The sequence below is a fragment of the Nycticebus coucang genome, chromosome 18 (genome assembly GCF_027406575.1).
Source record: "Nycticebus coucang isolate mNycCou1 chromosome 18, mNycCou1.pri, whole genome shotgun sequence".
In the NCBI taxonomy this organism is placed as follows: Eukaryota; Metazoa; Chordata; class Mammalia; order Primates; family Lorisidae; genus Nycticebus; species Nycticebus coucang.
In genome coordinates, this window is record NC_069797.1 from 41132161 (window position 1) to 41156463 (window position 24303).

Genomic DNA, 24303 nt, shown 5'->3' on the forward strand with positions numbered 1-24303 from the left:
GCACAAACACATCTCTGAACATCTGTGGAGAGTCCTCATTCTGAGGGGTATGAAGTAACTATCTAAAGCCTAGGAAACGTCTGTCAGAGGGCTGTAGAGTGCACTGGTGTCACATAGCGTCAGGCCTAGTGACACTAAAATCTGTATTATAACTGTATTCCATTTGTTCAAAAAGTTAGTAGAAGTGTTTATATAAAAAATGTATATTTTGATGTAATAGATACTTAGGCCTAAATATTCAAAACTTCTAGATATGTCTGAGGAGAAAGCGGCATTGCATGAGATTGACAATAGATTACAAATTACCAAAGAAACGGTTAGTGAATTTAAAGAGAGAGCAATGGAAATTATCTAAAACGATACAAAAAGAAAAACAGAATCTTTTAAAGAAGTATCAGCAAACTCTGGGACAGCACATACTAGTAATCAGAGTTTCTGAAGAAGTGCTGGTGTGGCAGAAGAAATGATAACCAAAAACTTTCCAAATTTTACATAAGCCATAAAATCACAGATAGAACAAGGTCAGTACATTCCAGGAAACCTAAAAAAGCCATACAGTAAAACACATCATAATGAATTTGCTGACAACCATGGGTAAAGAGAAAAATCTAACAAGCAGCCAGAGAAAAAAGATAAGCTACAAGGAACAAAGATAAGTGGATTTCTTTTATGTACCAAAAGAAAACAACTGTCAACATAGAATTCTGTACATTCTCCTAAGATTTTTTTAAAATAAAGGCAAAATAAAAAAAAAATGTTCAGATATTTGAAAGCTTAAAGAATCTATCAGCTGTGGACACATGCCTCATGAAATGTCAAAGGAAGTCCTTCAAACAGAAGAAAATTAGATTAACGGGGAAGAGATTAAGAGCATCAGCAATGGTAAAAACACAGGTAAATAGATGAGCTCTTTTTCTAATTTGTGAAAATTTAAATATTCACGTATTAAAATGTAATTAACTATTAACAGGAAAATAAAAGGAATGTATTGTGGTTCTTAATATATATATACACATACATACATATACATATGTATGTATACACAGGGTGGACATAAAGTTTGTGTGCAATTTAAAATAGTTTAACCCTAATTTGCACACAAATTTTATGGGCATCTGTATAAGTTAAAATGCATAACACAATAGCATAATTTCTCAAGAGGGTAGGAAATGGAACTACCCTATCATAAGGTTTTTTTATTGTGTATGTATGTGGTAAAGTATGACCTGAAGGTGAACTGTGAATACAAAAGCAAGTACTAAAATAACAAAAACAAAATGATATATCTAATACATGAGCAAAGGAAATAAAATGGAAAAAAGATGATATAATTCTTTTTTTTTCTTTTCTTGGGAGACAGTCTGACTTTGTCACTCTGTTAGAGTGCTATGGTGTCATAGCTCCCAGCAACCTCAAAGCCCAATAGTTTGGGCTGAAGTGATCCTTTGCCTCAGCCTCCCAAGTAGCTGGGACTACAGGTGCCCACCACAGTGCCCAGCTATTTTTAGAAGCAGGGTCTTGCTCTTGCTCAGGCTGATCCCCAACTCCTTATCTTATGCAATCCACCCCCCTCGGCCTCCCAGAGTGCTAGGATTACAGGTATAAGCCACTGTGCCCAGCCTAAGATGATGTAATTCTAACCATATCAATACTCATATTGCTTATAAATGGTCTAAACATCCCAATAAGAGGTCGGATTATCAAATTAGGTTAAACGAGTAAGCCCTTACTATTATATATGCTGCTTATGAGAAACACATTTTATAACTTGGAGTTTCTGCATTAATATCAGACTTAAGTAGAACACTTCACCAACAACAGAATACACATTCTTCACAAGTGCACAGGAAAGACTGTGATAGATATGAGCTATAAAACACATCTCAAATTCAAAAGGTTTCAAGTTATAGAAAGGATATTCTCTGATTGCAAAGGAGTTGAAGAAGAAATGAATAATGGTAAAACCTCTGCAAAAGTATACAAATATTTGGAATCTAACACACATTCAGATAACTCATGGTTCACAGAAAAAATCAAAAGGAAAATATGAAATTATTTTAAACAGAATAGAATTGAAATTGGAATATATGCTTATCTATGAATACTAGTGAAAAAAATGTGGACTGAGCTATTAGTTCATGCAACAAGTTTGTTGACTCCCAAGGAAATTTTTCCAAGTGAAAGAAGGCAATCTAAAAAGTTGACATACTTATGATTGCATTTACGTAACATTCTCAAAATGACCAAATAGATTAGGGGTTAACAGATTAGGGGTGACCTTGGTTTAGGGACAGGTTGAGAGAAGAAAGATCAAATGTCCCTATAGAGCAGCAGTTCTCAACCTGTGGGTCATGACCCACAGGAACTGTATTAAAGGGTCACAGCATTAGGAAGGTTGAGAACCACTGCTATAGAGGAAGCATTTCTGTAAATTAATCATAGTGCAGATTACAAAATTTACACGTATGACAAGATTGAATAGAGACCCCCACACATAAAATGAGTATAAAACTGTATCTGTAAATCTTGTGACATCTGAATAACATGTTTGAAGAGTAACCAATTGCAATTTTCTGGTTTTGCAGTTGGGAGAAGCATATACAGAATATTGCTATACTATTGTGCAACTTCATATAAATCTTTAATCATTTCAAAATAAAAACTTTAAAGAAGAACAGAAGAATTTGTGGGATGGCACTAAATTAGTGCTTTAAGGAGAAATTTATAGGGCTAAATGACTGTATTGTAAAGGAGAAAGGACTGAAGCCCGTGACCTAAGTTTCCATATTGAGAAACTAGAAAAAGTAGAGCAAATTAATGGAGAACAAAGAACACAGAGGAAAAGGAAATAATAAGGATCATAGAGTAAATCAGTGAATTCACACAGAAAAGAAAAACAGTAGAGAAAAATCCATGAAACCATAAGGTGCCTGTCTATAGCTTGGGGTTTGTGGAATTCTTGGATCTGTGCGTTTATAATTTCTATCAAACTTGGACATTTTTATGCAGTTATATCTTCAAATATTTTTCTGTCACTGTCCTTCTGTCTTTTGGACTCTGGATACATTTATGATAACCACTTAATTCTTTCCCCACTCACTGAATCTTTGTTCCATTTTTCTCAGTCTTATTTTCCTCTCTGTTTGATTTGGTATAGTTATTTCCATACCTGAAAGTATATCAGTTTGTCTTTGCTGTTAATTTCATTCAGTATTTTTTACTCCAGATATAATTTTTCAGTTTAGTATGTTTTATTTGGATCTTTTTGTGTGTATGTGTGTGTGTGTGTGTTTTATTTCCTTAGTCGTTATCTACATGTTTGACCATATGGAATATCACAGAAGCTTAGTCAGCCTGGTATGTTAGAAGGCAGCAGATGAGAAGTAAAAGCAGGCGGTGTACATGACGTAATGGAAGTCATGGAACAATGCTTTAGTTATTAGAAAAGAGGATTGCAAATTGAATTAATCATTGGGAAAGTCTAACTGTAACCTGACATTGACATACTAGTGTTACTTTGACAAAATCTTAGTGTTATACTACAGAAAGCTGCGTCTTTTGTGGGTTTCGCTTGAGTAGTACTGTCTACTGATTTATTTGCTTTAAAAAATGTGATTGCTTCACTAATCTTTTAGACTTCACTGACATTTTATTTTGGTCTTTATATACAATGAAGTATATAGGACTCAGGGCTACTACTAAGCTTTGTCTTACACATAAAAGTACTGAAATCATAATTCAGCAACATGAGTAAGATTAGATTCTAAGGATCTTGATTCCCAACTAAATTTTGGACTACTAAGCTCAACCATGGGACTATAAAGAATTGGTATTTTTCATTCTAGTATAAAGTCACAGTTAGATTTAGAATAAAGTCATTTTATAGTATTTTACCATCCTATCGTTTCATTAGGTTTGCTGTCCATCCATGTTATATTTTGTGCACATTGCAATTACCAAGTCTAGTCCTCCCCTGACTACAAAAAGGACAATGATAGAAAAAGTTTTTTGTTTTTTTTTTTTTAATTTTGGTCTTTTCTACCATAGGTATTGTCAGTGCCCTGGAAAAGCAATTAAATATGCAACAATTTTCTTTTGAGCTACTTCCTTTCAAATGTCACATTAGACTTAACCTAACATCCTGGATTGCACTGCTTTTGTGGTATGCACCAAGTGTGATGGAGGTACTCAGCAATATTTCCTGGTATTGTCCGCAATAAATATTTGCCCAAGAGTAGCTAGGAATGGAAGGGGAAGAAAGAAATGTTTTTCTCCTGTAGAGGAAACTTGTAATGTAGGGCTTATTTAAAGAGTGTTTACAGTCCATTGTTGACCATAGGGTGTGTCATACTGCTCTATCCAGGGTTGAAAATCTGAAGTGGTCAAAATAAAAAAAAAAATTAAGGTTGAATTATAGTGATAATTTTTACTTCTTTATACTTAAACTTATAAGTTGACATATGCCCTTCCATAGGGAAATGATTTCAGTGAAACAAATGGTGTTTTTCTTCAAGAAATATTTGAGATGTATAAACTGTCAATTTAGCCACATGTATGTTTTATAACTTGGGGAACGTTGTAAAATTAAAGTTTTTTTCAATGAAGAGAGGTAAGATAGTCAACAATCTGCAAGCTTTATTAATGATGGATTTAATGTTCATGTTAGATTACCTTTTTCCCTCTATGTTTATGGGGTACATACTTCTTATTTCTTTCCACATCTTTACATAGATCTGAAGACCTCTGGAATAGTTCATTGAGTTTTTCTGTCATTGCTGATATTGAGATGTTTCAGCATCACAAGACTTTCCTTTTACAACTTGATGATCTATACCCATCCTGAAGTGAATATTGGCATTTTCTAACATTTGCTTTAGTATTATTCACCAGTTGGGGAAAAAAATCATTTCACGTGTTGTAGCTCCTCCCTGTCATAATTGTTCTTAAAATTGAAATGAAACAAAATGAAAGTGACTCAAAAGCTGCTTTTTTGCTTTTAAATAATCTTTATTTTATGAAATTATATGTGATATTAATATCTTTATGTTCTTCAGGTTGTTGTATGACCTGCTATTTTTCAAGTACAGTTGAGAGTAAGCATTTTTTCCATTGATGCTAGTAATATTTATTGCATTGAATTGGAAGATATGACGTGGATAGGACGTTGAAACTGATAGATTAAAGAAAAGATAATCTACTAGTTATAAAGCCTGCAAACCATTAGTACCTCTGCTCCTGACATCATTTACTCTACCCCACCTAAGGCTAAGGTTCTCACATATAATAATATGCTGGAATGTGTATTTTGACAATTGGGTAGTGGGGATACGGGATTGAGGCTACAGGGATAACGTTAGTCCTTTTTCTCCAAAAATAAGGAGCTAAAATAGAGTAGTTTGTCTCTGCTTACCTACAGTAATGCAATGGGTTGATATTGGCAGGAGCTTGTGTTTTGATGTGGCATCACTTCCATCACTAAGGTCAATTGCTAATAAACAACGAACTGGAAATTTAGGGGGAATGCTACAGCTGTCTGCTACGTTAGTGGTAACAGGAGTTCTGGCACCATTTCAGGGTCACTATTTGTGTTTGTCTATCAGAGTTAAGAATATAGTCATTTTCTCTCAGTTTAAGCCTTCTCTATAGAATTTCTGTCAATTGTTCGACTCCATTAAGTGTGCAGAGGAAATAAAAGCCTGAATGACCAATCCACCAGGGGCTATGGATAGACCCTTTCTTTGTCCATACTCTGAGCACTGCATTAGGTCTCATTATCCATTTATAATAAGTGACCTCTGCCCCCCGGGTCATTGAAAAATATTCAGTGTGCTTTTCTGACACATAGGGCACCTTTCTCAACAGACATATGAAACAATGAAACGTCTGGTAGTCTGAAGAAGTAGTAGACATTGCAGGTTTTTAAATAAATACGTAGCCTTGTGCCAAATCACTCTGGCAATTTTTTTCATTGCTCTTGCATGGTTCAGAAATGGGCCCAAAGGAGCCTAAATGCCTGGAAAATAATTGTAATATTCTTTTTCTCTTTTATTCTTCTAATAAAAAAAAAATTGCCATGTTTTTCAATTTTGCTTTCTAGAATGCTTTGCCTTCATTATCAGATTTTGTATTTCCTAATAGAGAATTATAGAAGGCCTTGGTGTAGTGCCTGGAGGGAGCCATCACTTTGGAAAATGTTTGCGAAATCTCCCTAGGACGGCTCTGCAGGTTATTTCTGACATGTTAAAAACCTATCTTCTAATCCTCTGTCCTGCCCAGACTGGTGGTGACCAAGCAGGAAAAGTATTTGATCACTTTGTTGGTCACTATAGTACAGATGTCTCTTGCGATATAATTTTGGACCACCTACTAGAAAGCTCTGTATATCCAGTCTGTCTCGAGCTTGGTAGACTTGGGAAAAGGTGATTATTGGCTGAACTATAGACAGAATGTAAGAAAATAGCCATTTCCATAGCTTTACATGATGCCAGCTGCAAGGCAGACTTCCGAGAGTTAGAATTTTGACCACCAGTAACTAGGTGTGCAGGCTTAGTACAGTGCCTATGTTACATAGTGATAGAAGTTAGTGATTTATCTAAAATATGTTAGGAGAGGAAAAGTAAAAGATTGAGAGCCACTTATTTTGCAAGTCATGTGAAGAAACTTTGAAAGTTTAAATTAAAATCTTACCTTAATATTTAAAATAATTAATATAATATTTAAAATGCTTTTTTATTTTAGTTAACATATTTAAAATATATTTGTATAGTATAAAATTTGTTTATAAATTATTTTTCAATTTTTTTGTCTTTTGGGTTTTTCTTTTTTTGAGACAGGGTCTCACTCTGTTGCCCCAGGCTAGATTGCTGTGGCGTCAGCCTAGCTCACAGCAACTTCAAAATTCAGGGTTCAAGTGATCCTCCTGCCTCAGCCTCCTCAGGAGCTGGGACTACAGGTGCCTGCCACAATGCCATCTAGTTTTCTATTGTTGGTAGATGGGGTCTTGCTCTTACTCAAAAAGCCATCCTCCCGCCTCTGCTTCCCAGAGTGCTAGGATTACAGGTGTGAGCCACCATGCCTGGCCAGTTTTTTCAAATTTGAGGCCCAGAATTTCTGTTTATAAAGTTCTGTTTCTCTTCTGGAAACTTATTTTGTATTTATTGTCCCATATACTGACACATATGAGGCACACGGGGATTTGAAGAAGCCCACTTTATTACAATAGTTAGTAGCCACCCCGTCTGAAGGGCCCAGGGGTTTTAGTTTAACAAAGTAGTTTTCCTATGATGTGACGTACTACTCCATGCTGTCACATGTTGGAACACAGAGATGTTACTCCATAGGAATGACCATTATGTCCAAACGTAGACTTTTTTTCTCCAAACCAGTTACGGAAAACCTTATAGTTGTCAGAACTCTCCTTGCCAAGAATTAATATATTAACTGGATTATAGCATCATTTGACAAATTGCTTACACAATACATCAAAATTGATTGGACATTGTGTATGTGAATTGACAAATGGCCGCATTAGGAGGAGGGAAATCCATTAATTATAATTGCTTTCAATCATAGGAAATGTAATCATATAAATATGGATTTTGCTAAAACAAAAATCTCTACTTTATGGTTGTGTTGGTTTATGCGTATATCTATACCTCTTTGCCATTAATAGAAGACCTGTGATTAGCCATTGTCTTTTACATAATGAAAAAATAATATTTGCTGCTATGTTAAAAGATGTGTTTTTGGCTTTCCTGGCTGTATAATAATGTTTGAAATATTCTAGAAAATACCAGGGAAAACCCTGTATCTCAGCCTTTCTTCTCAATTTTCAATTTAACCTCCATTTCTCCATCTTGTGCTTATAGGTTTCTGTTATTTCCTAGATAACCCTTACAAAGTCGTCACTGTCCCAGTGTAGGTTTATGTATGACAGGATTTTTACTTAGGAAATAGGAAATCTATAAACATGAAAGGTTCTGATTTCCTTAACATGGTTACTTTGACTGAGTCATTCCTTTCTACACCTCAGTTTTCCTTGTTTTTCTAATTAAAGGACTTAAAAATCCTTTTCAACCTTTGAATTTTGGGGGATTCCTGCCCTAGAATCTCATAACTTGTCCTAAAACTCGTGACAATGTTAAGAACCCCAGCATGTTAGAAGAGAAGGCGGCATGCAGCAGGGAAGCCCAGAGGGAAGGGCTCATCGTACTACACCTTTTCTTTTGTAGTTTATGCAGTGACAGAATTTTCTAATTTTTGCTAATAACTTCTGATTGCAAAATAGTAGAAACAAAGGAAACTGCATTATTCTTTATAGAAAAAGTGTGTTTCATAAACACATTTTTTTTTTTTCTGAGACAGAGCCTCAAGCTGTCACCCTGGGTAGAGTGCTGTGGCATCACAGCTCACAGCAACCTCCAACTCCTGGGCTCAAGCGATTCTCCTGCCTCTGCCTCCCAAGTAGCTGGGACCACAGGCACCTGCCACAACCCCCAGCTATTTTTGGTTGCAGCCATCATTGTTGTTTGTGAGGCCCGGGCTGGATTTGAACCCAACAGCTCAGGTGCATGTGGCTGGCGCCTTAGCAGCTTGAGCCATAGACACCGAGCCAAGGACTATTATTTTTTATTTTTTTGAGACAGAGTATCAAGCTGTCACTCTGGGTAAAATGCCAGGGCATCATAGCTCACAACTTGAGCTCCATCTCTTGAGCTCAAGCGATCCTCTTGTCTCAGTTTTCCTATTTTTAGTAGAGACGGGATCTCCCTTTTGTTCTGCCTGGTCTCTAACTCCTGAGCTCAAGCAATCCACCCACCTCCATCTTCCGGAGTGCTAGGATTAATAGGCATGAGCTACCATGGCCAACCTATTTTTTTTTTTTTTTTAAGACAATCTCACTTTGTCACCTTGGGTAGAGTGCTGTGGTGTCATAGCTCACAGTAACCTCAAACTCCTGGGCTCAAGGGATTCTCTTGCCTCAGCCTCCTGAGTAGGTGAGACTACAGGCGCCTGCTGCAATACCTGGCTCATTTTTCTGTTTTTAGTAGGGACGAGATCTCTCTTGCTTAGGCTGGTGTTGAACTTCTGAGCTCAAAGCAGGCAACTTGAGTTCCACCCTGCCCCACCTCGGGCTCCCGGAGTGCTATGATTATAGGAGTAAGCCACCTCACCTGGTTCTGGCTATTCTTTATTTTGGGGAATACCTAGAAATCCCTTCTTCTTCAAGTGAACATGTACTATGCATGATTTTGTTTTTTTATATACATTTTTTAATACTTTTGGTTTTTAAATACTATTCTTGTGTCTTTAGCATAGCTCCCTTTAAATATCACAGTCCCTTCTAGCCACTGATTATGAAGTCAATGTATTTAACATATTGTTTTTGTTTCTAGAATTCTGACTGTATTTTCCATTTGTCAAAAGGTTTAATTTTGTTTCAATAGTATATAAGATTTCATTATTATTGAGTTTCTTGGGTTTTTAAAAAAATATTTCTCATCAGCTTGGTACCTGTAGCTCAGTGGTTAGGGTGCCGGTCACATACACTGGGGCTGGCAGGTTCGAACCTGGCCAGACCTGCTAAAAACAGCAATAACAACAACAACAAAAATAGCAGGGTGTTGTGGCAGGCACCTGTAGTCCCAGCTATTCAGGAGGCTGAGACAAGAGAATTGCTTAAGCCCAAGAGTTTGAAGTTGCTGTGTGCTGTGACGCCACAGCACTCTACCAAGGATGACATAGTGAGACTGTATCTCCCAAAAAACAAACAAAAAAAAAATTATTTTTCTCATCATCTTTCTTACTGAAGGTAACCAGCTCAGAGACTGAAGCATAGATCGTCTCTCTACAGTAGTTTCAGTCTGTCCTCCTATTGTTGTTATATGACAGGAGACTTTTCGCCAGCTGATTCTGTGGAACTTGGTAGAGAAATGAGAAACCCTGTATTTCCTTTGTTGCCTTTATACCATCAATTTCCTTCTACTTTGTTTTCTTTGTATTTTATGACTACATGATGGGAATTCATACCCAGCCATACATGATATGAAATCTAGGGTTGGAGCTGAGATTTTGGAAGTCTTTTTTTTCTTTTAGAACAGTGGTTTTCTTTTTTCTGAAGCATTCTGCTGCCTTCAGGTGCTAGATGGCCATCTTTGATTATGGCATCAACACCCTTGAATATGAAACTAACAAACCAGCATTTTCTAAAGTGAAATACTCTAATTTCTCAGGGGTAGTAAGTGCATGTGAAGTCCCAGCACAGAGTACTTTATTTCTGTCGCTGTACGTGAAGCTGCCTTATAACCTCCTTGTGTTGTGACCTCTGGTTAAAGTAATTTTTCTCTGTTGTTTGATCATATCATATGATATCTCTAATCAAGATACTTAAGATTTTTTTTTCAAGATACTTAAGATTTTTATAAGATGATTAAAAAGATTATATTAAGGAGACATTTAGTACAGAAACCAAAAATCTGTCCATCAATTATATAATTGATATTTGGGGATAAGAATTTCTTACATGTGCCATATACTTAATTAAAAATAACTGAGCCCAGTATGAATGAAGTGATAAATGTAAGGAATTTTATAGAAGGTTAAGAACATGGTCTTTAGGGTTTATAGTGCTGCTACTTACTTACTGTCTGTATGACTTTGGGCAAATAGCCTCCCTGGTCTTTTATCTGTCTTTAAAATGGGAACTAATAATACTCACAGGGTCATTGTTCAAGGAAATGAGATAATTCACCTAAAAACCTTAACCAAGTAGCTTAGATAGAAAGAAAAACTTAATTAAAGATAGCTGTTGGTTGCAAGTGGTTGGGATAGAACTAGTATCCGTGTTCTCCTTTCTTGGCTCTCACAATTCCAAGTACTACCAGGTGGCACAGCTAAAGATGCTTTGTTGCAAATAAACAGCAGTGAAAAGAAAGGATTTGTGTTATGTCTCCTATGAACTTAAGTGGTTATGTGGATGAGATGACTCTAACCTATTGTGTTCATTCTCAGAGGTATGAGAAGGAATTTTACTTAGCAATTCTAATCTATAAATGCAAGTTGGGAATTTCCTTTAGACCTATTTAGTCTGAGCATTTTCATTCCCTGAGTATTTTGTGAAGAATGAGAGTTTTTTAGTGTCCAGTGTGTCCTGAAAGGCTGAACTCTGGATGCTCTTTTTTTTAGTTTTTTTTTTTTTTTTAATCTTATACGGGAGATGGATTTTTTTTTTTTTTTTTTTTTTACAATTGTCTTAAGACTCTGAAACTTTTCCCTAATAGGGAAGGCTCTTAACATTAAAGCTCCCTCAATGCAGGAAGACTGATTTTCTGAGATTAACATTGACATCCCTGTTCACTATTACAGTGATGGAGGAGATGAAAGGGACTTTTATTTTTTTATTCCACATGTTTTGAAGTTTATAAGGAATATTTTTCCAAAATATTTTTAGAAAGGAAGGAAGAAATGATTGAGTGAGAGAGCGAGTTAAAAGTGGAAGAATGAGGAAGAAAGAGAAAAAAGTTGGAAAGGAAGGAAAAGCAAGACGGGAGGGAGAAATGACTATTTCAGCTTATGACAGAGGATATAATTAAAATATGATCAAGCAGCCTAAATAAACCAGAGCCTAAGGCATTAACATGAATGACACATACAGTATCATGTGGAAAAAAACATGTTTTAGAAAAATACTAGTATGATTCATTATTTATTATTATTGATTATTTATCATTGAATGATCCTGAATACTTTGTATACCTCATACCCTTGCGAAGAAAATAGTCAAGACGACTGTGTCAGCCTACTGATCAAGAAATACATGCTTATTTTTTCAAATATTCATAAAACAGGTTTCAAACAAAATTATTATTGAAATATTAAAACATACGCAGAATACAGTGAATTATATAATACACCTACCTGTTACCAAGTTTTACCAATTAACAGCATTCTGCCACTCTTGTTTCTTATGTTCCCTGAAAATAGTGTGTGTGTACCAAGTATTATAAGAAAGCTGCCCACCTTTATGTATTTTTCCCATGAATCCTTCAGTATGCATCTTAGATAAGAACTTTTTAGAGAAAACATAACTACCATGCCATTACGTTATACCTAGGTGAGGCAGTGGTAATGATTTGTGGAGATAATTTTTTCTGGTAGTTGACACTGTGAAGCAATAGAGGAAAATCTTTCCTTGGAAAATGCTCTCTTGCTTTTGGAAAGTTAGAACCTGGCAGTTGGTGCAGACGTGGGCATGTATTCGCTGTCTCATTCTTTCCCTTATCCTATCGGTTTTGTGAATTTTCTGATTAATTTATAGGTAAAAATAGGGAAAACCTCATGGATCCCTAATGATTGGTTGCAAAGATTTTAAATCATGTTCCTAAGTATAGGTTTAAAATGTTGGTGCCTTCGAGGTCTAAAAGCTTTTATCTCTTCATAGCCAAGACAATTTTGCCTCTTTTGCTTAGGCAAGAGAAAATTTGTATTTAATTCTTCCTGCTGTATAATGATTTTGAGTTTTGTTGTATGTAACCAGATGATAAATAGATGAAGCATGGAAGAAGATGCATTAACTCATTGCAAAAAGCGATTCTCACCATTTTTACATTTACAGACAACATGCCCCCTTTCTTTTTGTCAGGCTTTATTGAAGAGACTGGCTTGAATATTGTCCATCGTACTATGTGCTCTTCAACTATGCCATTGTATAAGTTTGCAATAACTGGCCTGTTGTCTACATGTACAAATTAGTACACTGATGAATGAACACAATTTAATGATCAAAAAGAGGAATACCTTACAACAATTCCCAATAGGTTCTATATACCGTCTTCTTTCTTAGGCTGTTAGAGACCATACCATATTTTAGAGCGGCGTCTTTCAGTTTAATCTCATGGAACATTTGCATCTGTAGTTAAATTTCTGCGGCACACTTAAAGTATGTTAATCAAAAAAAAAAAAAGAGTAAAAAAAGAATATACTTACTGTGCTTTGAACTGAATTAAAAATAATTTAATTAATGATCTTTAAAAATTTTTCATGGCACACTGCTTGAAAATCACTATTTTAGAGTGTTGCTTGAATTAAGGATGGAGAATTGATTATTTCTAAAAGAAATATATTTAATATTAAAGTTTGGTTTTAAGAATACACTTGCTATTACTAAAAGATTACAACTCACAATTCTACATATAATTCAGGGTAGACACTTCTTGCTTCCAGCAAAAAAGTCATTCCCTTTAATAAAAACACAGGCTACCATGTATTTGAGCAGTTGATACACTTGGTCTTATAATTTGATATTACTGTGTATAAATATAGAGATACTGATAAATGAGCTTAGTATGGAAAGACTGTGCATGAGCAAGTAAGAAATAGCATTCCTCCCTTTTTACGATCACTGAACCTAAAGAGAAACGGGGGGAGGACACATGACCCAGTATGCATAAGGTCAATGTTTGTTCCATGCATTGTTTTAATCATCCATTCGTGTGTGTTTGTTTCCACTTATTGACTATGGATAGACTGCACGATACAAATCAATTGTGGTGTTATTATAGCATAACTTTGTATTAAATCTAAGTTTTTATATGGCTATATGGTGCATACAATTTAAAAGTTTCTTTAAAATCCAATGGAAAGTCAGTCCTCCCTGGCCCCAGCCATCCTCCTTCCACTCTAGGAGGTGATGCTGTTAATAATGTCTTGTAATGAATTAATGTCTAGTAATTCTACCCTACTGTAAAAGTGAGCTTTAATAAGAATGCTTTGGTACATTTCAAAACTATTAAGAAATGAGTATAATTGTGATGGATGTGTTGCTTAGTTCAATGTAAGCATTTCACATTATATATTGAAGCAGTACCCTGAACTCCATAAATGCATCAATGTATAAAGTTATGATTTAATAAAAAACAATTTAAAAAAAGGATGCTTTTATTGTTACATACGCTCATAAGTCTGAGCAGATTATATAACCTATGGTAACACAAAGTTGTTACCCAAAGCTACAACACAGTTATGATAGGGTTCTTTAACACAATAAGTGTCAACTTACTTTTCTACCTATCCAACTTTTGTTGATTTAACGTATATATGTTATAGTTTTACTATCAAATGAGTTGTACTAGTAGACATTAAGTATATATGTATACATGTTTCCAGGGTAAATAAACTCTACCTTGGTGTTAAAGTGTTTTGAGGCCAGGTGTGGTGATCCAAGCCTCTGTAATCTAAATTGAGTGCCTGAGGCAGAAGGATTGCTTGAGGCTGGTAATTTGAGGCCAGCCTGAGCAACATAGCAAGACACCAAACCAACAAAAAATGGAAAAATTAGCTGGCCGTGATTGTGTGCATCTGTAGTCCCACTTACTTAGGAGGTTGAGGCAGGTGGATGACAAGAGCTGTGGAGGTGGATGTTGCAATATGCTGTGATGATGCCACTGCACTCTAGCCTGGGCAACAAAACAAAACAAAAAAGTCTGACCTTGCAATTGTTTGGAATAGATTGTTATAGTCTTCAGTTGTAAAGAATATTGAAGGCCAGGCAAAGTGATGCACACCTGTAGGTCCAGCTACTAGACGGACTGAAGCAGAGGATCATTTGAGGCCAGGAATTCAAGCCTGTGGTGCTCTATAATGATCAGATTGTGAATAGCCAGAGCACTCCAGGTTTGGCAATATAGCAATACCCAATCCTTTAAAAAAAACTTATATCTGGCTCATTTGAAATTTTTGCTCAGTAGAATAGCTGATCTGGCTGATAGCATGAACCCATTATGCTTTATTCTTTCTCTCCATTGTATGAGATATTTAGGGTCATGCTGAGAAGTAAAACTAAATCGTGAACCCAGCCAAACTACGTCCAGGTGTCACGTGTCCAGACGTTATATGTCAAATGACCTTTAGGGTAGCAGGAATAACAAACAAAATTTCCTTAGTTTTTATCTTCTGTGGAAATATTGTGATACTTTAGAGGATGGAAAAGGAGATGGGGTGAGAGGATGTACCCAGAGTTGTCAGTTATTCAGCAAAATCTATTATCTCATAGACAATATATATAATAATTTTTCTAGTTATATACTGCCTGTGACTGTTCTTCTGGGAATGTGGAATAAAAGGAAAGTGAAACCAGAGATGCACAATACCGACTGTTAGAAAACTTTAATAATTAATTAGAGGACATCTATGGTACTACAGGGTCAGGGTGCAGGGAAGATCATTGATCCATTTAAATTATAACGTAAGAAAAGCTTGTTCCCCTTTACGTATTTTAACACTTCAGTTGTTGCACTGGTATAGGGATGGCTGCAAATAAACAGAAAAACTAGTGGTACACCTATATAGTTCTATTGCTTTACTATTAAATTCATTGAATTCTTTTACATTTAAATTGTCAAATTTATTTACTAGTATAAATTCAGTACTACCCTTTTCTTTGAGGTAGTTGTAAGTGTTACTTTTAACCTGAGAGTCTTCTTTCTTTTTTCAGTCATTAAAAAGTCACACTGTAATTTTTGCCACTTTGGTAGGTATACAATGATAGCTTGTTTAAATTTGTTTGTCTTTGATTACTGCTATTTACATGTGCTTGTTGGATAGCAGACGTCCTTTTCTGCGCTTGCTCACTGGAATTGTCTTTATCCACTGTCAATTATTTATCTTTGCATTCTTTCTTTTATAAAGGCAAACTGCATTTCTGTAGTAAGAGATTGCATTCCCAAGCAGCATTTCATCCTCACATCCTGAGGGCTTTCTGATCAGAAACAGAGTTTGGTAAAGAGTTCACTCTTATTGTGTGGCTGCTGTATAAATGCTGTTTTTAATAAGTACCAAAAATATATTGTAGTTTGTCCTTGGACAAGAGTTTATCACCGTTGGCCTTTGGGTGAACTTTGAGCCTGAGCTGTTTCATTCAAGGCAGCATGATGTCATTTAACTGCAAGTTTCTCTGTAGCTAGAAAAAGGAATGTTGTTCCCCCAAATAACCTAAAGGACTGAAAAATGCTGGCGCAACATTTTTCACCTCTCAGGTCTCCACTAATGACTTTAGCATGGTAAGGTTTTATTGTTTGCAGGGGAACGGCGGGGGGATATGGTAGAGTGTAGGGGAAAACAAAAACTGTGTCTGGTCCTGTATCTGAACAGTTCTACTGCTCACATAAAACTTCGCTGCTGTTCACTCTGGGAGGCCAAGACAGATAGGTTGCCTGGGCTCACCAGTTTGAGCCCAGCCTGAGCGAGAGTGAGACCCCATCTCTACTAAACATAGAAAACCTGAGGCAAGAGGATTGCTTGAGCCCAAGAGTTGGAGGTTGCTGTGAGTTATGACACCACAGCACTCTACCCAGGGTGACAGGTTGAGACTCTGTCTCAAAAAAAAAACAAACAAAGAGCAACAACCAAAAAAAAACTTAGCTGCCATTATGACAGCTCACACTCACTTCTCCAAATTAGAGCCTGTGGGTCTGTCTGTGACCTGGGGTGTCATTCCTTTTCACATCTGTGAGGATAGGATGTTTTGCCTACCTGTATTGGGGGAAATGTTAAGATATAAATAAATATGGCAGGGTATAACAGCTCATACCTGAAATCTTGGCACTCTGGGAGGTCAAGGCAGGAGGATTGCTGGAGTTCATGAGTTCAAGACTAGGCTAAGCAAAAATGAGACCCTGTCTCTACTTAAAATAGAAAAATTAGACAGGCCTGGTGGTACTGAACTATTCCCTTTATGTGCCTACCTCAAAATCTTTGTATTTGATATTCCCTTTGTAAACTTTCCCCTCAGATATCTGCATATTCTCTTCCCTCGACTCTTTAAAATCTCCTCTGTCTTCTTCTGTTTTCTAAAACATGTTCTAACCTCTAGGTATTTGTGCATATTCACATTTTTCACTAGTACTTAAGGGATGGAGATTTCAAGGATCCTCTTGTTCTGTATAAAAAATATAATATAAAATATATTTATTTACAGGTGACAAGTAGTATAGGGACAGTTCAGCCTTTTGAAAATATAAATTTACTTATCAGCTCTGCAATATACACCAGACTTGTTGCCAAAAGAATGTTTAAATAATAATTGGTTAATTATTTTGATAATGTTTTCTTCACAATGTCATTCGCCATCATAAGAATTTGAGCGTACACTTTTGTGATGTTTTGCGGAAAGTGCCAGCGTGCCTCTCAGCTATAGTTTTGAAGATCTAGCAGCTAAAACTTTTAACCACTGCACATCTTATACTTCAATACTGTACGTGCCTCTGATGAGTAATTCACTAAATTAGGTACCACTTCTCCACTTGCAGCAAGTGAAGATAAGCTTTTTGTGAGTCTGTGTCTTTTAGAATATTTTCCTGGGTTATATTTTGTCTACTTTACAATTCAGGTTTCAAAATACTGCCCGTTCTAGCAAAAGTTTGGTGAGATTGGCATTATTCATCACTGCTTGAAGAAGTGTGGGTGGGTATGGTGGCTCATGCCTATAATTCTAGCACCCTGGGAGGCCATGGTGGGTAGATTGCTTGAGCTCAGGAGTTTGAGACCAGCCTGAGCAAGAGCAAAACCCCGTCTCTAAAAATAGCCAGGTGCATTGTGGTGTGTGCCTGCTATAGTCCCAGCTACTAGGGAGGCTTAGGCAAGAGGATCACTTGAGCCCAAGAGTTTGAGGTTGCTTTGAGCTATGATGCAACAGCTCTCTACCCAAGGTGACAAAGTGAGACTATGTTTCAAAAAAAAAAGAAAGAAAAAAATATATAACTCTTTCTGGAAATATGTATTAAGAAATTTTAAAATATTCACATCCTTTGATTTCATTTTTTTATAAATCTGGCCCCAGAAAAGTTTTGCATGTTGCTATATAACAAATATCTCTGGGTAGTGGAAATTAAGAGGTTGTTTTGGTCTCACATTCTTTTCTATTTCTTCCACATGTCTTACTGACAATCTCCTAGTTTTCTTCCTATGTTTGCCCGCTCTTCTTATATATTCCTCTCGGTACTTCACTGCTTGAATTCTGAGTCCTAAATGGTCCCTAGAGATAGGGAGTATATGGGAAATCTCCATACCTTCAGCTCTTTACTGCTGTGAACCTACAGCTGTTCCCAGAAAAAGTCTCTTAGTACCACCTCCCAAGGTAGTCAGATATATGGAATGAGTGAGTGGTAGCTTCCAAAGAAGAGATTTTGGGGGGTAATATTTGGTTCATAGTAGGAACTCAATAAATGTTTGTCAAATCATTTATTGCTTTCGCTGGGTGGCTTATAGCTTGACTGTGTCATACCATTTAATCAGGGAAACTACTCAAGTATCTAATAAAACTAGATATTTCTATGGATAAGTGAATTTTTCAGGAACCGAAAATGTTTTTTAATTAAATATGCAATTTTTATCCCTAGAATTATTATCAAATTGTTAAATAAACTCTTTCTAAAAACCTCTGTAAGCTCCCAATGAGTAGACTTGTCACTCTTCCTCACTATACTTTTAGCTTTAATATGTAGTCTGTTGTTTATTTCTTTTATTGTGGTACAACGTCATTACAAATTTCTATAGATTTTTAAAAGTGTACTCTTAATTGGAGATCTATCTTATGTCCAAGAATTTGTCTTGTTAATTAATTGTTTGAATTGCCTCTGTGCTTTAAATGTCGTATTTTATCTCATAAATTACCATAGTATCCAATGTGGTTGTGGCTGTCTCCATTTTTCCACTGCATGTAGTAAAGTGGTTTAAATCTATTTTCTTTTTGCTTTAGTGGTTCCCCCTGGAAGTCCTGGGCCTATTACTCGACACGGGTCTTATGACAGTTTAGCTTCTGACCATAGTGGACAAGAGGATGAAGAATGGCTTTCTCAGGTAAAATTCAGAAATATTTGGGTTATTAAAGTAAACAGAAACAAAAATTCACTGTTTTTATTCTTTCCCTTTGAGGAAAGTGGGGAAAACTGGTAACTCTGTTAAATCATCAAGAATTCATCCATTGCCTTTCCATATTACAAATTTCTCATATGTTTTGCTGCAGTATGCATATATACAAAATATGTGCATTATACATGTACATGGTGTATCCAAATGTTAGCTTTCATGTAGAGGGCATGAAATATGCATATTTTTCACAGAATTCATTAAAGCCCTTAGGACCCTGGAATTTAAATGGACTCTTTGAACGTATTTTCACCTGGTTTTAAAAAAAGATTGGCCTTGTTAAAACAGTAAAGCCATTCAACAGTCTTTGGGATTTTTTGTGGAGCCAACACTTTGTGAAGATTGGGTTCATACTTTCATGATGCAGACGTCATGATGGTGCACAGATGGGTTCCCTTTCCTGAGCCCACGTGATGCTGTTTCTAGTGGCCTCCAGATCAACAACAGCTTGAACTGTTCCTCCTCTTGCCAGGTGAAGTTGTCTTCATCTCAAAGGCTTTGAAATAAAAGATACATGGGCACACTTCAAAATGATGAGATTACAAATGACTTCATTAAAGCTGTTGTTATGTCTGTCTCAAGTCTGACATCATTTTTTGAAGTTACTGACCTGTCTCAGATTACCAGTCTCCCACTTTTCATCAGACAGGCCCCTCAGAAAAAGTGGAGGCCATTTGTTTTTTCAATGCTTTCTCAGGGAGGGTAGCCTGAAAAACTAAAGTAAATCTTGAATCTGAAGACTGAAACAATGTTTAGGTAACATACTTTTACTTTGTCATACCAAAAATACTCACAGGAAGTTCCTTCAAGGAGAGTCAATACTTAAGTTCCTGGTGTATAGAGGCCCATCCTTACTTGATAATACCAAGATAAACCCCAAATGCACGTGTTTTTTCCAAAATCAGAGTGTTGTCCAAGAATGCTGGCAAAGAAACCACTGTCCTTCACTTTAACTTTTCAATTAGAAAAAGGGGTAATGTGTGCTGTCAGTGTGAAAGTATATAAAATATATTTGTCCTGAACACAACAGGAGAGTGAATAGGAACATCTGGCCATCGCCTCAGTGAAATTGCACAGGCATCTGTTTACCTCTCGGCTCTGTGACACTGATGGTTCTGAGCTTAAAATACACAGAATGCTTTATCTGTGGCCTAATTTACATTGTTGAATACAACTACTTGAATCAGAAATCACTGTCCTCAATCTGAGTATTTTTCTTCCAGTGATTAGTGGGAAAATGAATATTGTCCAAAGACCATGATGCTTTCACCCTTTTGGACCCACAAACACAGAGCTACTTCTCTGTGAACCTTTTCTGTTATGTTTTATTAAGAATTAATCACCACGATCAGAAATGTGATTAAATGTAAAAGAACTCAGTGCAAAAATAAGGTGTTTGGAAAGTTAATTCTATGACGCATTTGCACAGACATGGATATAGCAAAGACGTTTAAATGGTTTTCACTGAGGGTGTGGGTATTTAGTCTCTGATTTGAGTTGCTTATTTGTAAAATCATGCAGTATATATTTTCAGAGTTTGTCCTGTCCTCTGCTCCCTGCCTTGTCTTTACAGCGTAGAGCATTCTCTACCACATCCATGGAGCATAAAATTCACAAACCATTTTTTTTAATTTTCATAAATCATTTTGGTATTACTGTTTTGCAGCACATAAAATGTCTGTGTCAATCCTGTGGCAATTGAGAAAACACTCTAAGTAATTGTATTCTGAAGGCAAAAGTCTAGTTTGACAGAAAATATATAATAATTTCTTCATTTAAAAGTGTCTTTTGGGGGATTTTGAGGGCAGTATAGTAAATATTATAATATTTAATTGTGGAAAGAAACTGGATTTGGGTATTAAAATTATTTCAGACCTTTTCTTTTCCTTGGATAGTTCACGAACAACTTCAAGTTTGTCATGAGCTTGATCCTCAGTGAAGGACTTACTTTTAATCTGTGGATTAATAGGTGTAGTATTCAGTGCATGCCCACAACATGGTAAGTACTGTCTAGAATGAATGAAAAGCTTAGTTCCTAGGGAGCTCATACTAGTTATATGAGGCAGGCAACCGGTCCTTTTATTTTCATGTGATTCTTATATTTTGTGTGTGTGTGTGTGTGTATTCACAAAATGTATTTTTTCTTTTGTTGATGACAATCAGTAGAGGCACCTGTGAATATCTACACAGGCTGTGATTATCCTTGTCTCTTGACTGTGGGTGCCCGTTCCCTCTCCCACTTTGTTAAGAAGGGGTTATTGGAGAATGTGGGTGTTGAGAGAAGGGATGGGGGACTGTGAAAGGATCTCAAATTGAGTCATAATACGTTTAAATCATGATTCCTACTTTATTCCAGGTTGAAATTGTAACGCATACTGGACCCCACAGACGTCTGTGGATGGGTCCACAGTTCCAGTTCAAAACCATCCATCCCTCAGGCCAAACCACAGTCATATCATCCAGTTCATCTGTGTTGCAGTCTCATGGTCCGAGTGACACACCACAGCCCCTTTTGGATTTCGATACAGATGATCTTGACCTCAACAGTCTCAGGTAGGAAGTAAGAACTAGGGTGTAGTTTGAATGACAGGACTTGTGTATTTATTTGAAATGAGCATCGTATGAAATATTTACATTTCCCCTTTTGGCATAGTGTCATGTCGCAGAATACACGTACTATTATGGATGATTCACTGCCATTACTTGGAATCTCACGTGAGATTGTATTACATGTAATAAATATTTGTTTTTCTGATTGTATTTTCCCTAAATCTAATAACATTCAGTATACTTTTCGAGCTATTACAATTTATGATGCTTTGGTTATATTTCTAACTGCTTGAAGTATGATTATGTCCTCTTTTCCTGATCCTTCTAATTAAATTTTTATCTGTGATTTTTATCTAATTCAGTTATCTTTTTGGATTATCAAAAATTTTGGATGGAAAAGTTTTGGTATAAATTGACTTATACTTTACCATTTTTATAATATGCATTCTTGCATCCTTACTTGTAAGAATCACAGTATAAAGTATGCTTTTTATTGTTACTCCCCACCCCTTTTTTTTTGAGACAAAGTCTCAAGCTATCGCCCTTGGTAGAGTGCTGTGGCATCATAGCTTACAGCAACTTCCAACTCTTGGGCTTAAGCAATCCTCTTGCCTCAGTTTTTCTATTTTTTAGTAGAGATGGGGTCTCACTTTTGCTCAGGCTGATCTCCAACTTGTGAGCTCAAGCAATCCACCTGCCTCGGCCTCCCAGAGTGCTAGGATTACAGGTGTGAGCCACCACGCCTTGCCTCCCCCCAACTTTTTTTTTCTTTTTTGAGACAGAGTCTGACTCTGCTCTTCGGCTTGAGTAACCCTCTTGCCTCAGTCTCCAAAGCAAGAATACACATAGATGTATGCCACTATGCCCAGTTAGTTTATTTTTTTTTTCTTCTATTTTTAGTAGTGATGGGGTCTCATTCTTGCTCAGGCTGGTCTCAAACACCTTAGCTCAGGTGATCTGCCCACTTTGGTCTTCCAGAGTGCTAGGATTTTGGACATGAGCCACTTCACCCCACCTTCTACACACTTCTTAACAAATAGTGGGAAAATGTATTCCAATACCATGTTGGAAATATATTTTTATCTGTCTCATTGTGAACAGCAATAATAAATTATTATTATTATTTTTTTTGAGACAGAGTCTTACTCTTTCGCCCTGGGTAGAGTGGCATGGTTATAGCTCACAGCAACCTCAAACTCTTGGGCTTAAGTGAATCCCTTGCCTCAGCCTCCCAAGTAGCTGAGACTACGGCGCCCGCCACAACGACCTGCTATTTTGGGTTTTTTTTGTTTGCAGTTGTTTAGCTGGCCCGGGCCAGGTTTGAACCCTTCTGGTTAGTTTGAGACTAACCACTGTGCTACAGGCACCAAGACAACAATAACAAATTTTTATAATAAAACAAAAGTTATTAATAGCCAGGTTGGATTATGCCTAATATATGTATCTTTTTAACAAATATTACACATATTTAGGCCGGGTACAGGGACTCACTTCTATAATCCCAGAACTTTGGGAGGTTGACTCAGGGTGGATCACTTGAGAGAGAACTCTCTTTGTGAAGTTAAAAAATTAACTGGGTGCAGTGGTGCAACCTGTAGTCACAGCTACTTGGGAGGCTGAGTTGGGAGGATTGCTTGACTTCAGTAGTTGGAAGTTACAGTGAACTATGATTATGCACTTACATTCCAGCCTGGGTGACGGAGTGAGACTGTGTCTCTTAAAAAAAAATTTGCTGGGCACTAAGACTGGTGCTGGGAGATACACCTGGAGTATAGGCAGCTGGCTCGCCTCGTCCTTGTCTCTGAAGCATCAAACCCTTGGCATGTTGGTATCACCCCTCTTCATTTCAACCCTTAATCCCACTCTTCCTCCAGCCTTTCCCATCTCTAAATGACTCCTCAAGCTACTTACTCAGGCCATAGACTAGAGGTTATTCTTGGCATCCCTCCTTTTTGTCTTGCCACATCTAGTTCATCATCAACTTACACCATTTCTTTTCCTAAATATATCTAGTAATCTTCCACTCCTTTCCCACTGCAGGCCTGGGAACAACATCTCCTGTTAGGAGGCCCCTTACTGGTGTCCCTTTTTACATTTTTGCTTGTCCTCAGCTGACGTTATCTTCTTAATGAATGAATGATTTCTATAGAGGAACACATCTCCTTTTAACATCTTGCTTAGTGTTTATTATTTGTTTGTTTAGTTTCCTTTGTGTTTTATTTCTTTCTTCTCTACATTTTTTGTTTTTTGTTCCAGCATGTTTTCTCCAGCTTTCTAGAAATGGTAAATTCCTCCTATGATGTCAGGCAACAATGACAGCATATTGTGGGTGCTAAAACAATTTGCAGTGATACCAGTCATGAAACGTGATCTAGATTGGATAGTCAAGCCAATTCCAGGTAGTCAGGTTAAGTCAGTCCTTAACTTAGTGATTCAGTGTATACATGTTTAGAACAGTCACTCAAATTTTTAAATGTTAAGAAAGCATTTAAAGTAAGTGACTTATTTATTCTCTTTACACGATAGTACCCTTTTATTCTCTTTGCTAAACCATGCACAAAACCCCCTCTCATTTTTTCTGGTGACTTTGAACAGCTGCCTTATTAAGGCCCTGGCCTTTTCTTAGGCAGCCATCTTCCATCCCTATGTAGTCAGCTCTGTCCCTTTGTTTCACACCCTCTCCAGCTTTCTTAGTTACTCTTTACTCAGATATAGTCATTCTTTTTTTTTTAATTTATTTTTATATACACATGTGTTTATTAGGTTTCCATTTTTTGCCATCACAAAATTAAAAAGACTTAAAATTTAATAACAATAACAATATTTAAGATA

The 24303-nt window shown here is 36.5% G+C and overlaps 1 protein-coding gene across 9 annotated transcripts in view; it reads left to right on the forward strand.

Annotated features, from left to right (window-relative positions):
- The window catches only part of BCAS3 (BCAS3 microtubule associated cell migration factor), a 657493-nt gene that overhangs the window by 333627 nt on the left and 299563 nt on the right, over nucleotides 1-24303 (forward strand). For all 9 annotated transcript variants that reach the window (XM_053567923.1, XM_053567926.1, XM_053567929.1 and 6 more), the window contains 2 exons: nucleotides 18752-18852; nucleotides 21278-21474. In XM_053567923.1, coding sequence (XP_053423898.1) covers nucleotides 18752-18852; nucleotides 21278-21474 — 298 coding nt within the window. The remainder of the gene's footprint in view (nucleotides 1-18751; nucleotides 18853-21277; nucleotides 21475-24303) is intronic.